The 12,647-nt window shown below is 43.8% G+C and overlaps 1 protein-coding gene across 3 annotated transcripts in view; it reads right to left on the minus strand.

Annotated features, from left to right (window-relative positions):
- Positions 1-1,986: 1,986 nt before the first annotated feature.
- LOC125745027 (FERM and PDZ domain-containing protein 4-like) overlaps positions 1,987-12,647 on the minus strand; it is a 38,072-nt gene continuing 27,411 nt past the window's right edge. Inside the window, exons 7-17 of one of the 3 annotated variants that reach the window (XM_049017425.1) lie at positions 12,319-12,426; positions 11,220-11,351; positions 10,736-10,855; positions 10,391-10,527; positions 9,703-9,829; positions 8,134-8,223; positions 7,799-7,981; positions 7,234-7,372; positions 6,127-7,134; positions 4,561-5,790; positions 1,987-3,885 (exon numbers count right to left, since the gene is read on the minus strand). In XM_049017425.1, coding sequence (XP_048873382.1) covers positions 2,681-3,885; positions 4,561-5,790; positions 6,127-7,134; positions 7,234-7,372; positions 7,799-7,981; positions 8,134-8,223; positions 9,703-9,829; positions 10,391-10,527; positions 10,736-10,855; positions 11,220-11,351; positions 12,319-12,426 — 4,479 coding nt within the window. In that variant the 3' untranslated portion in view covers positions 1,987-2,680. Of the gene's footprint in view, positions 5,791-6,126; positions 7,135-7,233; positions 7,373-7,798; positions 7,982-8,133; positions 8,224-9,702; positions 9,830-10,390; positions 10,528-10,735; positions 10,856-11,219; positions 11,352-12,318; positions 12,427-12,647 lie in introns of all 3 variants that reach the window. The other 2 variants (XM_049017434.1, XM_049017415.1) reach the window with 2 other exon arrangements.

Consider the following 12,647-nt stretch of genomic DNA (forward strand, 5'->3'; position numbering starts at 1 on the left):
CTGTTAGGATTACCAAAATAATTTCTATTTGCTAAATGTCAGAATAATGAGAGATAAAATGTTTAGAGAATTTTCTATTATTTTTTTCAAAGTGAATATATATGTATATACACAGACACCACACACACACTCACCACACACACTATATTCCCAAAAGTATTGGGACACCCCTCCAAATCATTGAATTCATGTGTTCCAATCACTTCCATAGCTACAGGTGCATAAAATTAAGCACCTAGGCATGCAGACTGCTTCTACAGACATTTGCGAAAGAATGGGTCACTCTGAGGAGTTTAGTGAATTCAAGCGTGGTACCATGATAGGATGCCACCTGTCTATTCGTGAAATTTCCTCGCTACTAAATATTCCACGGTCAGCTGTTAGTGCTGTTTTAACAAAGGTGATACAATTATGAACAGCAGCAATTCAGCCATAGAGTGGGAAGCCACGTAAAATCACAGAGGGGGGACAATGCATGCTGAGGCGCACAGTGTGCTGAAGGCGGCAACTGTCTGCAGAGTCAATAGCTACAGGCCTCCAAACTTCATGTGGCCTTCAGATTAGCTCAAGAATAGCCAAGCAACTGCATCCAAGTCTTACATCACCAAGTGCAATGCAAAGCGTCAGATGCAGTGGTATAAAGCAGGCCTCCACTGGACTTTAGAGCAGTGGAGACGTGTTCTCTGGAGTGACAAATCATGCTTCTCTGTCTGGATTTGGGTTTGGCTGTTGCCAAGAGAGAGGGGATTATGGTGTGGGGTTGTTTTTCAGGGCTTGGGCTTGGCCCCTTAGTTCCAGTGAAAGGAACTCTTAATAATGCAGCATTCAAGGCCATTTTGGACAATTTCATGCTCCCAGCTTTGTGGGAACAGTTTGGGGATGGCCCCTTCCTGTTCCAACATGACTGCGCACCAGTGCACAAAGCAAGGTCCATAAAGACATGGATGAGCGAGTCTGGTGTGGAGGACCCTGACTGGCCTGCACAGACTCTGACCTCAACCCGGTAGAACATCTTTGGGATAAATTAGAGTGGAAACTGTGGGCCAGGCCTTCTCATCCAACATCTGACCTGACCTCACATGTGTTCTCCTGGAAGTATGGTCAAAAATTCCCATAAACACACTCAAACCTTCCCAGCCTTCCCAGAAGTGTAATGAAAAGAGTTGAAGCTGTTATAGCTGCAAAGGGTGGGTCAGCTCCATATTAAAGCCTGAATCTAATGTGATCTTATGTATTATTCTTACTCTAATGTATTAAGAATGGGGTGTCATTAAAGATCATGTATGTGTAAAGGTCGGTGTTCCCTTACTTTTGTTAATATAGTGTATATTAAAGAAAGGGAATCCTGTCCTTATGAACAGTTCACAGCCTTAATCCGCATGATTTTAGTTTTGTAGCTGTTAAATTATTTTGTTAGTCTGGTCAGTTAATCTTAGTTGGGCTTCACTGATGTACTGATTTTGTGTCAGCCTGAATACGTTCTTTTGGGATGAATCAGAGTAACTACTGTTACTGTAATATGTACATATAATGTTTCTTTACTAACAGTAGTGGTGTACAGTATATAGGAAAGAGTTGGCATGATTTTTCACCAGATTAAGTGTCCTTTGAACAAAGAGAAAAACACTTCATCCCTCTCTGAGCATCACTCAAAGCCAGTGAACCGTCATCTGGTGTAATGCTGGACATCTGCACCTGTCAGTACTGTTTGCCATTACTTACTATAAAACTGCTACTTACCTGTAACCAAAAGACCAGTTCAAATGCTCAACAACAAATTTAAATGAATACTGTAGCTGTTATGCAATAATTATATGAATGGATGACACACAGTCCATCCATATGTCTGTCCATCCATCCATCCATCCATCCATCCATCCATATGTCTGTCCATCCATCCATCCATCCATCCATCCATCCATCCATCCATCCATCCATCCATCCATCCATTCCTTCATCCAAACAATAAAGACAGCATGGACGGTATTCAGTGCCTTGAGTGTTTTAATGTGTAAGCAACATGATAGAAAGAGAATTTCTATTTCAATGTTCATTTATCTATTATGATCTCTTATATAAGATTGTACAGTTAAGAAGATATGTGTCATAGCCTGTGGAATGTATCTGACACCACACTTGTATCAGTGAAAACACAGTGTGTGTGTCATTGTTTACAGTTAATACAAAAAATATATATATATCATTTTATTAATGATCTGTATGAATAAAATTTTTCTAGGGTCTTTTTCAAGTAATTGATTTAGTGCGGTCTTTACATCATTTTGCATTTATTAAAAAAATCATAAATTCATTTTAAATAATTTTTAAATTTTATAATACAAAGCAGTATTATATGCACAAATAAGACCATCTTGAGTACATGTTCCTCTTCTGTCATTTTTCCTCTTGTACTAAGGAAGTGTAATGAAAAAATCATACAAGTAGGAGCATGAAGGATTATATTATTTTACCTTCTTTCAGTTTATCTTGCTCTCTAATGGAGGATGAATACATTTTTCCTTTAATGCCTATATAGTGTTCTATATAATTTAATAATTTATATTATTCATTTACATATAAAACAAATATTCACAGGGTCAAGTTCGTGCAGTTCACACTGTGGACTGGTATCACCCCACACTACGGTATATGGCTTGCAAAAGGACACTAGAAAGAGTGTTTACTTATTGAGGAGTGCTTTGAGCGAGCGTGTCAGTGCGTTTATAATGGTGGACATGGAGGTGGAGTGCCGTGCCAGAGCTTTGATGTTGTGGTCATTAGCAGCATTGGCAGAAGCTGCCTCTGCTGCCTTCAGCAGGCATATGTAGTTCATGACAACTTCATCTACTATAGCTACCACCTCACGTTGCTGTACCTCTTCAGCCATGCCCTTCACTAGACACATGCAAGCCTCCGTGAGGCAGCAGAGTACTTGGAAGCTGCATGTCATGGCCAGAACCATTTCCTCTGCGCTTTTGTGGGCCAGCGCCATCTTCCTGCATGTGCTGCCCAGCTCCTTGGACTCCATGGCAAGCAGCTGTACGTACTGGTTCAGGTCGGCCCCTTGGATCTCAGGTAGCATTCTGTCGGCTGTTCCAATGCAGGAGCGCAGCAGGGCAATCAGCTCCCTGGCATCCCTCTGTGCCACTATGAAGCCCGTGGGGAAGCTGTACATTGTGTCCTTCAGGACATTGACACGGGCCAGCCGGGCACTGAAGGTCATGCCATTCAGGTTGATTTCGGGGTAGAGCTGCTCCCCACTTACAGGGGAGGCGATATCCAGTGCCCCTTTGGGGGACTGAGGGGCGTAATTCTGCACGGGCGTCCCTCTGTTGTCTTCATCCTCGTCAACCGTGCGTCTCTTTTTGAGGAAGCAGTGGCTGAAAGGCCCATGGCATGTCCAGTTGCTGGTGTCCAGTTTTGGCAAAGATCGGAACTGCTTAGTATCCTTTGGCACGGGAAGCATGAGGGAAGCCCTTCTGCAGGCCTTCCTGCCAGCGGAGGCCGTTGAATGCCAGGTGACTGAGCCCTGTGGGTGATTCTTGCGTAGCCTCCTTGCTCTTTTCTGCAGTTTGGTGATGGGGATTTGGGGAAGTTGAAAGCTCATGCCGCCAGTGGTGGTTTTGGTTTTCTCAAATGCCGGGGGTTCGATGCTGCCAGAGCTCCTCCTTGACATCCAGTGTTTCTTGGGGCCACCAGTGTCGGAATCACATGAGGATAAGCTGGAGGATGGTGCCTGGCTAAGGTTTCTTTTTGGGAAGTCGGTAGACTCCAGTTTTGGCACATTGGAATCTGCGCTAATGTTAGATGGTGGCAGCACAGGCTTGCCTTCGACCTGTTTGGAGAGAGAATCTCCTCTTCGTGCCATCTCGAGCTCTGTGCAAGCTACACTAGGGGTAGTAGAAAAACACAGAGAATCATTAAGCATTTCCCTGACAACATGCTGCGATCTGCAATCATCCTTGAACCAGTCCTTCTCGCCAGGTGGCTGATTGCTGTATATGTTTTCCGATGGCCTACCAATACTCTCGTGCATGTTCCTCTTACACTGGTACAGAATTGGTTCACCATCAGTGCCTTGCTCTAATTTGCCTCCAAGGCCGGAGATTGAGCTTCTCCTCTCGATACAGTACTTAACTTCAAGACTGTTCATGCATCTCTGAGCATGCAAATCGGGACTTTTCTTCAAGTTAGTGGGAAAAGTAGCAGAGTAGTACATTCTGGGATTGGTACCTGTGCTTAAGGCAGCTCCAACAGAGTGTACCAGATTTGTGATCTCAGAGGGTTCAGTGGAGGGCAGCATGCAGGAGTTTTGTGTGTTGGTATTATTCTTACACTTAACTAAATCGAATAATACTGGATTGTGATGGACATGCTTGTTAACCATCCTTCTTAGGCTAACACATGCGTTCATACCCTGCAGTTTAGCACTCTCTCGTGCCTGGCTTACAGTTATGCGTATAAAGTGCCTATAAGCCTGACTCCCTGCTATAGTTTTGGGTTTAATAAACTGATCCTTCTTATAGAGATCAGAGAAAAGATTATCCCTTTTGGGTGTACCTGTGGTTTCTTTAATCTTAGGCATCCGATGAGACCCATCTTGCAAAGTACCAACTGTGGCTTCAGAGGCAGCAGATGCATGTGCATTAGGCAGCATCTTCTGGAGAACTGAAGGATCCATATTTGGTTGGAGATCCTTCCCTTGATGTATGTGGCTTGTCATACCGTGGGCCTTCTCCTCGGACATTGTGAAACCGAGGCCTTTCTTGGTGTCACCGATGCAATGGGGTGAATCCATAGGTGTGGCACAGCTACTACTCCCCATGTTACACCCAGCATCAAGGGAAGAACACTGTGAGCTCTGCAGAGAATAGCTACCGTCGCTCTGCAAGGATGTCATGCGCTTAGCCAGGTGGTACTCACACAGGTGGCCCACGGGCTGCTCTGATGGGATCTGTGTTGATTCATGCTGTTCCTCACCTGCTACGTTTGTTGGCTTAGGTTTGTTGAGGTCCTTGTCAATGGGGATATGCCCACTGTCCGGGGGAAGGCTTTCGTCCTTTCGAGTCTCAGAGGCACTGTTTTTATCTGTTTCCTTCTCAGAGTCTTTGAGGCCCAGTCTGCCTCGCAGCAAAGCGCGGATACTCACCGACCCAGAGAGGGCAATGTTTGCCATTTTGTTTTCAGAAAACGCCTGCCATCTTTGACTTTTTTCACGAAACGAGGTGCGTTCCAGGTCGAAGAGACTCATGCGGTGAGTTTCCCTTGCACTGAAGGTGTTGAATTTCCCCATCTGTTGATGTTCTTCGTTGCCAGGGTCAAGTGCCTTTAACTGCCGCTTCCCAGTGGTATTTGTATCAAAGTGCCTCCTAGAATCTGCCTCACCCAGTTTCCCTTTTCGTTTGCTGTTGCAGGAATTCACCAGTGTACCCATGTGCATTTGACTGAAATAATCCGTCACAGATTTGGTTTCCATAGTTTCAGGCTCCATTTCGATGTCATCTGAGTGAATAATCTGTTTTGAAGGAGCACCTGCTGACTGCTGCTCTTCATCCTGGTGACCTCGAAAAGTGTTGCTCATTTTCAGGGTGGGGTCAGAAATGGGAAACTCTGCTTTTTCTTCAAGGAGAGGCTGATAGCCCTCGATGGTACCTACAAATAAGCGTGTGGAGCTTTCTGAATGCTTCTGGGCTGCTGCAAGCTCTGAGTTTTCAGTCATTTCAGACGAGTTTGTCTCATTCCCAGAATCTGAAGACGACTCTGGGCTAAAGGCCCGAGAAATCGCTACACCTGCATACCACAGAGAGACAAACAGCTCATTAATAACCACATGTGAGTCACATTTGCACATCTTTTTCAAGGGAGACACATTTTTATTTTACAAAAATAATGAGGGCTATCAACTGAAAATGCATGTATACATAGAAATCAAACAAGCAAGACAATGCAAAATGAACAAAAATCAAACAAATGCAGTAAATAATGAGTAACAGGGATGCAAAGAATGAGATGCATATACAAAACAAAAGAACACAGGACAACGGGTTTGTTTTGAACACAAAACAGATGTAAATGAATAGGATTTTGAATGCTATCAATGAATAAATGTCACAATCGTATAAGAACCTGAGCTATTGGCTGATTGTTGGTGTGACTGTTCCTCGGATGCAGCAAGCGCCTCCAAGGCCTGTAAGGTGGAAACGACAGCATCGTCCAGGGCTGCCTCGCTGCCACCTTCCACCTGTGTAGGGACTGCGTCAATTAGTGACACTGGGATGTCGTCGCTCGCACCCAATCCTTTGGGTTCTGCGATCTGTGCGGCCTGGTGCTCCTCTTCGTCTGAGCTGTCCCTAAACCCGGGTGGGGGAGCTGCGATGGCTAGGTTGAGAGAATGCAGGAGAACGTCGTTTTCTTCCTCATCATTGCCCTCTGGTGGGGGGAGGGTGGTTAAGTCAATGATGTCATCACTAGAGCCTGACAGTTTGAGGAACATTGTCTTGTTCATCTCTCCCACCACGCTGTCCTCCTCGCAGCTGACGTCATCTTCATCCTCTGCGTCGTCTGTGGTTTCCGCATAGCAGATGTCATGTAGAAGGGGCTCCTCGATGCCTTCTGCATTCCCGAAGATTTTTCCGTCACTTATGTGGCTGTAGCCTGAGTGGGTGCCATACTGAAACCCCAATCCATCCCTAGATGAATCCATACTCTTAAAGTCCTCCTCGTTTTGGAAGTACATGGATCTGTGTTCATCTAGGATTTCGGGGCTTTCGTCCAATAACCGCTCATACCCCAGGTTCTGGGGATTGATGCTATCTAAAGGGGGGTCCCCAAAAATGAAGGACACCTTGGCGCTTCGGGGAGACTCCTGGATGTTGTTTTTAGGGACAGAAAGGAATGGCTGGGTGTGAGAAACTCTGTTCCCTCTCTCCCCCATCTGTGCTGCATGAGGTGACTGCTGGATATCTGTGATATAAATGGGAGTAAGTCTATGTTCACTGCCTGCACAGTCCTGGAACTCTGAATCGTCGTCGTATGAATGTTCCTTGTTTATGCTGGAGTCTTCACTGCCGCTGAAGGACGTGCTGTATGTCCACTCAGCAGCTTGAAGGTTAATCTTGCGTCTTAGATCTTGGTCTGGAACGTGAAAATAATCTCAATTAAGTAATCTGAACCTTCCTGCTCTGTAAAAATCAATAACTCGACAGCTAAAAAATGCATGGACTGTTACTCTACCAGAGTCCATGCTCCCTGTGTTACTCCTGTTAGCCACATTGAAGATTGAACGTCTCGAGTCTACTAGCAATCTGTAGTATCCAGCTGTCAGGCAGGCTAAATTCATGGCATCACTGGAGTCCATTAAGAGAGTGATGGGCTGTAATGCAGACAGGAGGAGATTAGCATGCAGACACTGCAGGACCTGGGGCACTGTTCTGTAAAAAACACTCAGCATTTGATGACCTCGCACACCTTGCTCCTGAGATAGCAGATGTACAGTGATCTGAAAGGGCCACGCAGATGGTGGGTTTTCCATCAGTCAGGCTTCAATGAATTCATGACATGAAAAGTACTGACGGGTACATTAAATATAATTTAAGATTTTCTTGGATAACAATGCCGTGCATACAAATTACATAACAATAATAATGCTGTTGGTTCTGTAGCCAATATACAATCTATTCAAAACCAAAAAAGTAGGGCATCATTTGTGTTTCGATCAGAGCTGACTGTAGCACATTTCGAATTTTCAAAATGCATAAGTCTGGTAAAATATCTTGCTTTGGCTCAGAGCCTGACACACCTTGACGTCGAGAACATGTAGCTCCACCCTGACGTTCAGCTCATCCTCTGTGAACATCTCGATGCGGTTCACATGACTGAAATCGGCCAACAGAGCCACCAGGTTGGTCTTGGTGTTGATCACATGACTAATGCCATACCGGGGGCCAACGAGCAGGGTGACCTCTGTATGCTTTTCTCCCTGCTGTGATAGAAGAAAGAACCGTCTGAAATAGGCACAGACTCTTGATTTTATTTAGTGCTGCTGGGAGACTCGGACCTGGAGATCTGCCAGAAGGTGTCTGCTAGGAAGGGACTGAAGAAATCGCCAATACTACAGGCGATTTCACTACTTACTAGTAGGGTGGATTTGAAGACGCGCCCCCCATATAGTCTCAGATCACTGAGGTACTTCAGATACTGCACCTTTGCTTGTAAAGCAGTTAACTGAAAAAGAAAACCAAATTGTCGAGATGCAATATATAAGCACAAATTTAAGCATTCTGTACATTTGAGGTGTCAAAACTGAAAACTTTAGAGACAGCAAAGCCTACAGAATCACCTAGCTAGAGTTCGTGAGGAAAATCTAATGAAGAATGATTGGATATATATTTAAGTTATTTCCACTAGGGAGCAGCCTTGTCACTTAAGCAGTTTGCAATATCGAAGCAAAATATGTTTGAAATGTGTTTTTTCTCTTGAGACAAAAACATATACACGTTAGATTTTCAGAGACACTGTCAGGATTTCTTTTACTAGGTACTTTTAAAAGAGACATGAAATATTACTAGTAGCGTACAAGGACATGGAATGTAGAATATAAAATAGTGAATATAATTCCATTTTGCTTAATTGATTCAGCTGGCATTGCATGAATTGAAGTACATTGGTGTGGAATATTTTAAATGTAATTACATGAGGCGGGTTAGAGGCTATGCTGTTCACACAGCGTAAATGTTCCCCTGAAGGTGTTACAGTAACACTGTGTGAAAGGTGCTCAAACTTTCATTCGCAGTGTAGGGAATGCGAAGAACTCGGCGGCTGATATGTCAGCGGTGGTATGTGAGGGAGAGCCCTCAAACTAGCCAAACTTTGTCAGCAGTGTAATGTGATTCTAGTGAGGCTGAAAATATGATTTCTGTTTGTGTGTGTCAGAGACAGAGAGGGGGAGGGAAATAAAGAAACAGCAGGAGAGAGAGAGAAGAGAGAAGTTGTAGGGAGGGAGAAAGAAAATCCTTGATTCATGAAAAGTTAGCCTCCTGCTAATTTTGCAAAACTGTACAAGCTCACAAGGTCAGCCCAGAAAGGCCCCTCAGTAGGCTATAGCTGAAGTTTCATTTCACATGAAACCCAGAGAGCTGTGAGCTTCAGGGCAGCACAACTGAAATCATTACACAATTCACTGGAAGTCAAGAGCAAGGAGGGAAAGGAGAGGGAAAAGTTTCGGACAATATGCATGGGCTGGTTTGACTTCCCGGGGCGGACATGCTGAGCTCACGGATATGATCAGTAGGAGTCTCAGGCAGCATCTCATTTGCCCTGAAACTTGAAATGAATCACTGTCCCCCCCCCCCCCCCCCCCCAGATTTCCAAATCCTACCTTCCATCAGTCCACCCATACATCATCCATCCATCCATCCACCTATCCATCCATCCATACCTTTTCACTGAATGCTCATCTAATCAGAATGTTCCAGACACAAAGAGGAATGACCTAACTTCATAATGGAGGCTGCTGTCTAAGGGTAATAGTATACATTGGAAACGTTCTAGTTCATTGTGCTGCTTTAATTTCCGATCACATTAGATACGTCTATTCGTGTAATGTTTGTGTTCCCATGATGAAAACTGTTTTCCAGACCAATTCATATGCACTTCAATTGAATTCAGAGAGCAAATTCAGCAGAAGAAACATGTAGTGGCTACCTTCTTGCCCGGTGGTACGAGATTCTGATTGGTCTTGAGGATGTGTGTCAAGGCTTTCTTGATGTTCTTCTCCTTCATGCTGGACAGCACAGCAGGGGGCAAGAAGAGAGCTAAGCCCCATTCTTTCCTAAAGAGCAACGCAGGAATGTTACTAACTTTTAACCTTATTAAACGTGCCTTTATGTAAAAGTGACTATTTGGAAGGGTGGGATTTTCCTGTGAGACTCAGGTCACCAACTCTCACAGCTGTGAGATCACTTCCACTCGGGTTTGTGAGTTGAGTGGAAACATAGGAAATCCTTCCTATAATCCGTTACTCCAATCGCTCAGTAACAGAAATACACCCTCTATGGAGCAATTTAATCACAGAGTCCACCCCCCCCCCCCCCCACCCAAAGCTTGTGATTTTCCAGTGGGACTTTTGTTACATTAGTGTTTGGACTGCAGGTATGCTTTATATGGAATATTCTTTTACGATAACATAAAACATCAGTTCAAAGGAATACCTATTAATGAACAATCAGTGGGACGGGAAAGCTGTGCTGTGCTTCGTAAATATATTCGGACAGGCTCCATTCATGGCTTGATGTGACCCAGATATTAAGCTTCAGAACTCAGTGTAAACGTGTCATAATTTTTTCCATAGAAGAGAAGCCAATAAGCGACTGGATGAACAGACCAAACTTACTCGATATATTTGATGGAGACCTTCTGTGTCTGTTTCGTGGTGACCGTGAGGATGTACATCTGCAGGGCAGCTAGTCTCAGTGCCATATCGTACTTCAGCTCCGGACCAAAGCGCTCCAGCACCACATCATTACAGCTCTGATGGGGGGGGGGGGGGGGGGGGGGCAAAGGTCACATCCTCTTAATTTAATTCTTACTACTTGTGTAATTGCCAGGTTGCTGCTGTAATAGCCACTAATTTGTAGGGAAAAAATCTTTCTGAAAGAACTATAAAAGGCCTGTAACAATGAAAATGTTCTATTAAGCGTGGATTTTCAGTATCTGAGTACTTTCTGTCAGATGATACCTGAACATAGAGGTATTCGAAAGCCACCGCGTCTCTTCTTAGAAGGTCGATGGGGTCCTTCGGGACAAAGCTGAGCCTGAAGAAGCATTTCATCTTGTGAGACCCTGGCCGCTGTGTCACCTATTCAAGGGACAATACCATGAAATTAAATGTCACCCGCGGGCAGGGCTCAGGTTGTCATGGGATGTACATGAATATCATCCCACCTGTGGGGGAAAGAAATCACAAAAACCACCCCCTTTTCAGTATACCAGCTGCTCACCCTCATCTGAAATGCTAACCTGAGGCAGCGTCACCTGCTACAGGAGGAAGAAGAGCGACAGGCATGCCCAGTCTGACATACTAACCCAAGGTAGCATTGCCCCTTACAGGAGAAGGAAGAGCGACCCACACACCCCAGTCTGAAATACTAACCCGAAGTAGCATCACCCCCTACAGAAGGAGGAAGGGCAACCAGCTGCTCACCCCAGCCTGAAATACTCACCTGAGACAACATCTCCTGCTCATGAAGGAGCTGCATTTTGCTCGGAGCCCCTTCGCCCCGTTGCTCTAGCACCAGGGAGAACTGCTCGATGCTCTTAATAGACAGTTTTTCTTGCAGAGTCAGGATAACATCCTGCCACGCAAGGAGGCATCAGTTAATACAGGCTTGGAAAGGGTCTTGGGCCAACAGTCTTTTTATGAAAAAAAAGTATTTATTGCTGAATCATTTCTTTACAATTTTTTTTTTTCTCTAGGTTGCATTGATGTGTATTGTAAACTCATGAGCAATAACAATTCATTGTAGATATACAATACTGTGCAAAAGCCTTAAGCAGTCAAAAGAAATGTTTAAAACTCTCTATCTGGGTAGCAAGTGTACTTTGGCTTAGAACAAAAAACACAATTTAACATTAGAACATGTGCAAATTGAGAGTAACACAATAAAAACTAGCAATAATTTCTTCTGTTTTCTAAAAAGTTACTGATATCTAGTTGGATGGCTAGATGAACACCGCTTCAGTTCCCAAACTTCTCCTCAGGGGCACCTCAGCCACTCCATGATTTTGTTAAATTTCACCAACAGCTCAATTAAATAATTAAATATATTGGTTTAAAAAGTCAGTGACAGATTGACTAGCTGTATGAGGTGTGCTAGTGGCCAAGTCAAAAAATACATGGCTGCACTGGACGGTCCCTGCAAATACTAGGATGATTTTAGCAGAGGTTCTGAAATGGCTAAGCTGACACACTTTGACAGGCATAATATCATAGTTTTACACCAACACAAGGAAACATCATTTTCTTTGCCTGCCTAAGACTTTTGCACAGTACTGTACATATTTTAAAACAAGCTGAAATATGTAGCCCTACTACTTAAGCAGTACTATTTTATACTGTAAATATTACCAGCTGTGTAACATCATTCTGACCAGTAGCAATGGATATGAATTTAAATCCTGTTCAATATCGCAAACATAAAATGCAGTTTCCTAAATTTTTGTGTGTCAAAATTAAAGATAAATATCTGATTATAATTCCAGGGCAGTGCAGGCCCCATTCCATCCAAATCTGCACACCCGATCATGGAATATGAAGCTCACTTTTATGGAAGTGTTGCTATCAAATCGAAAGGACTTTGTCTGTCCGTTCTCCAAATACACCTTCAGGACATTTGGCATGAAGAGTAGTGAGTTGTCCTTGACTGTGTCCTGGGAATGAGAGAAAATTATTATTCATTAATGGTGATTACTACCTTTTAATCAAAATCAGCAAGATCTTCATTGGTCAAGTAATTCAACACACAAGGATTTTGTGTTAGTGTATGTGCCCTGGTATAACCTACAGCATACAAGACATTTTGAAAACAACTTACAAGTACATACAACATTTTAGACATACGTCTTACATTACACCATTTACCTACAGCGTG

This window comes from Brienomyrus brachyistius, chromosome 1, assembly GCF_023856365.1.
Source record: "Brienomyrus brachyistius isolate T26 chromosome 1, BBRACH_0.4, whole genome shotgun sequence".
In the NCBI taxonomy this organism is placed as follows: domain Eukaryota; kingdom Metazoa; phylum Chordata; class Actinopteri; order Osteoglossiformes; family Mormyridae; genus Brienomyrus; species Brienomyrus brachyistius.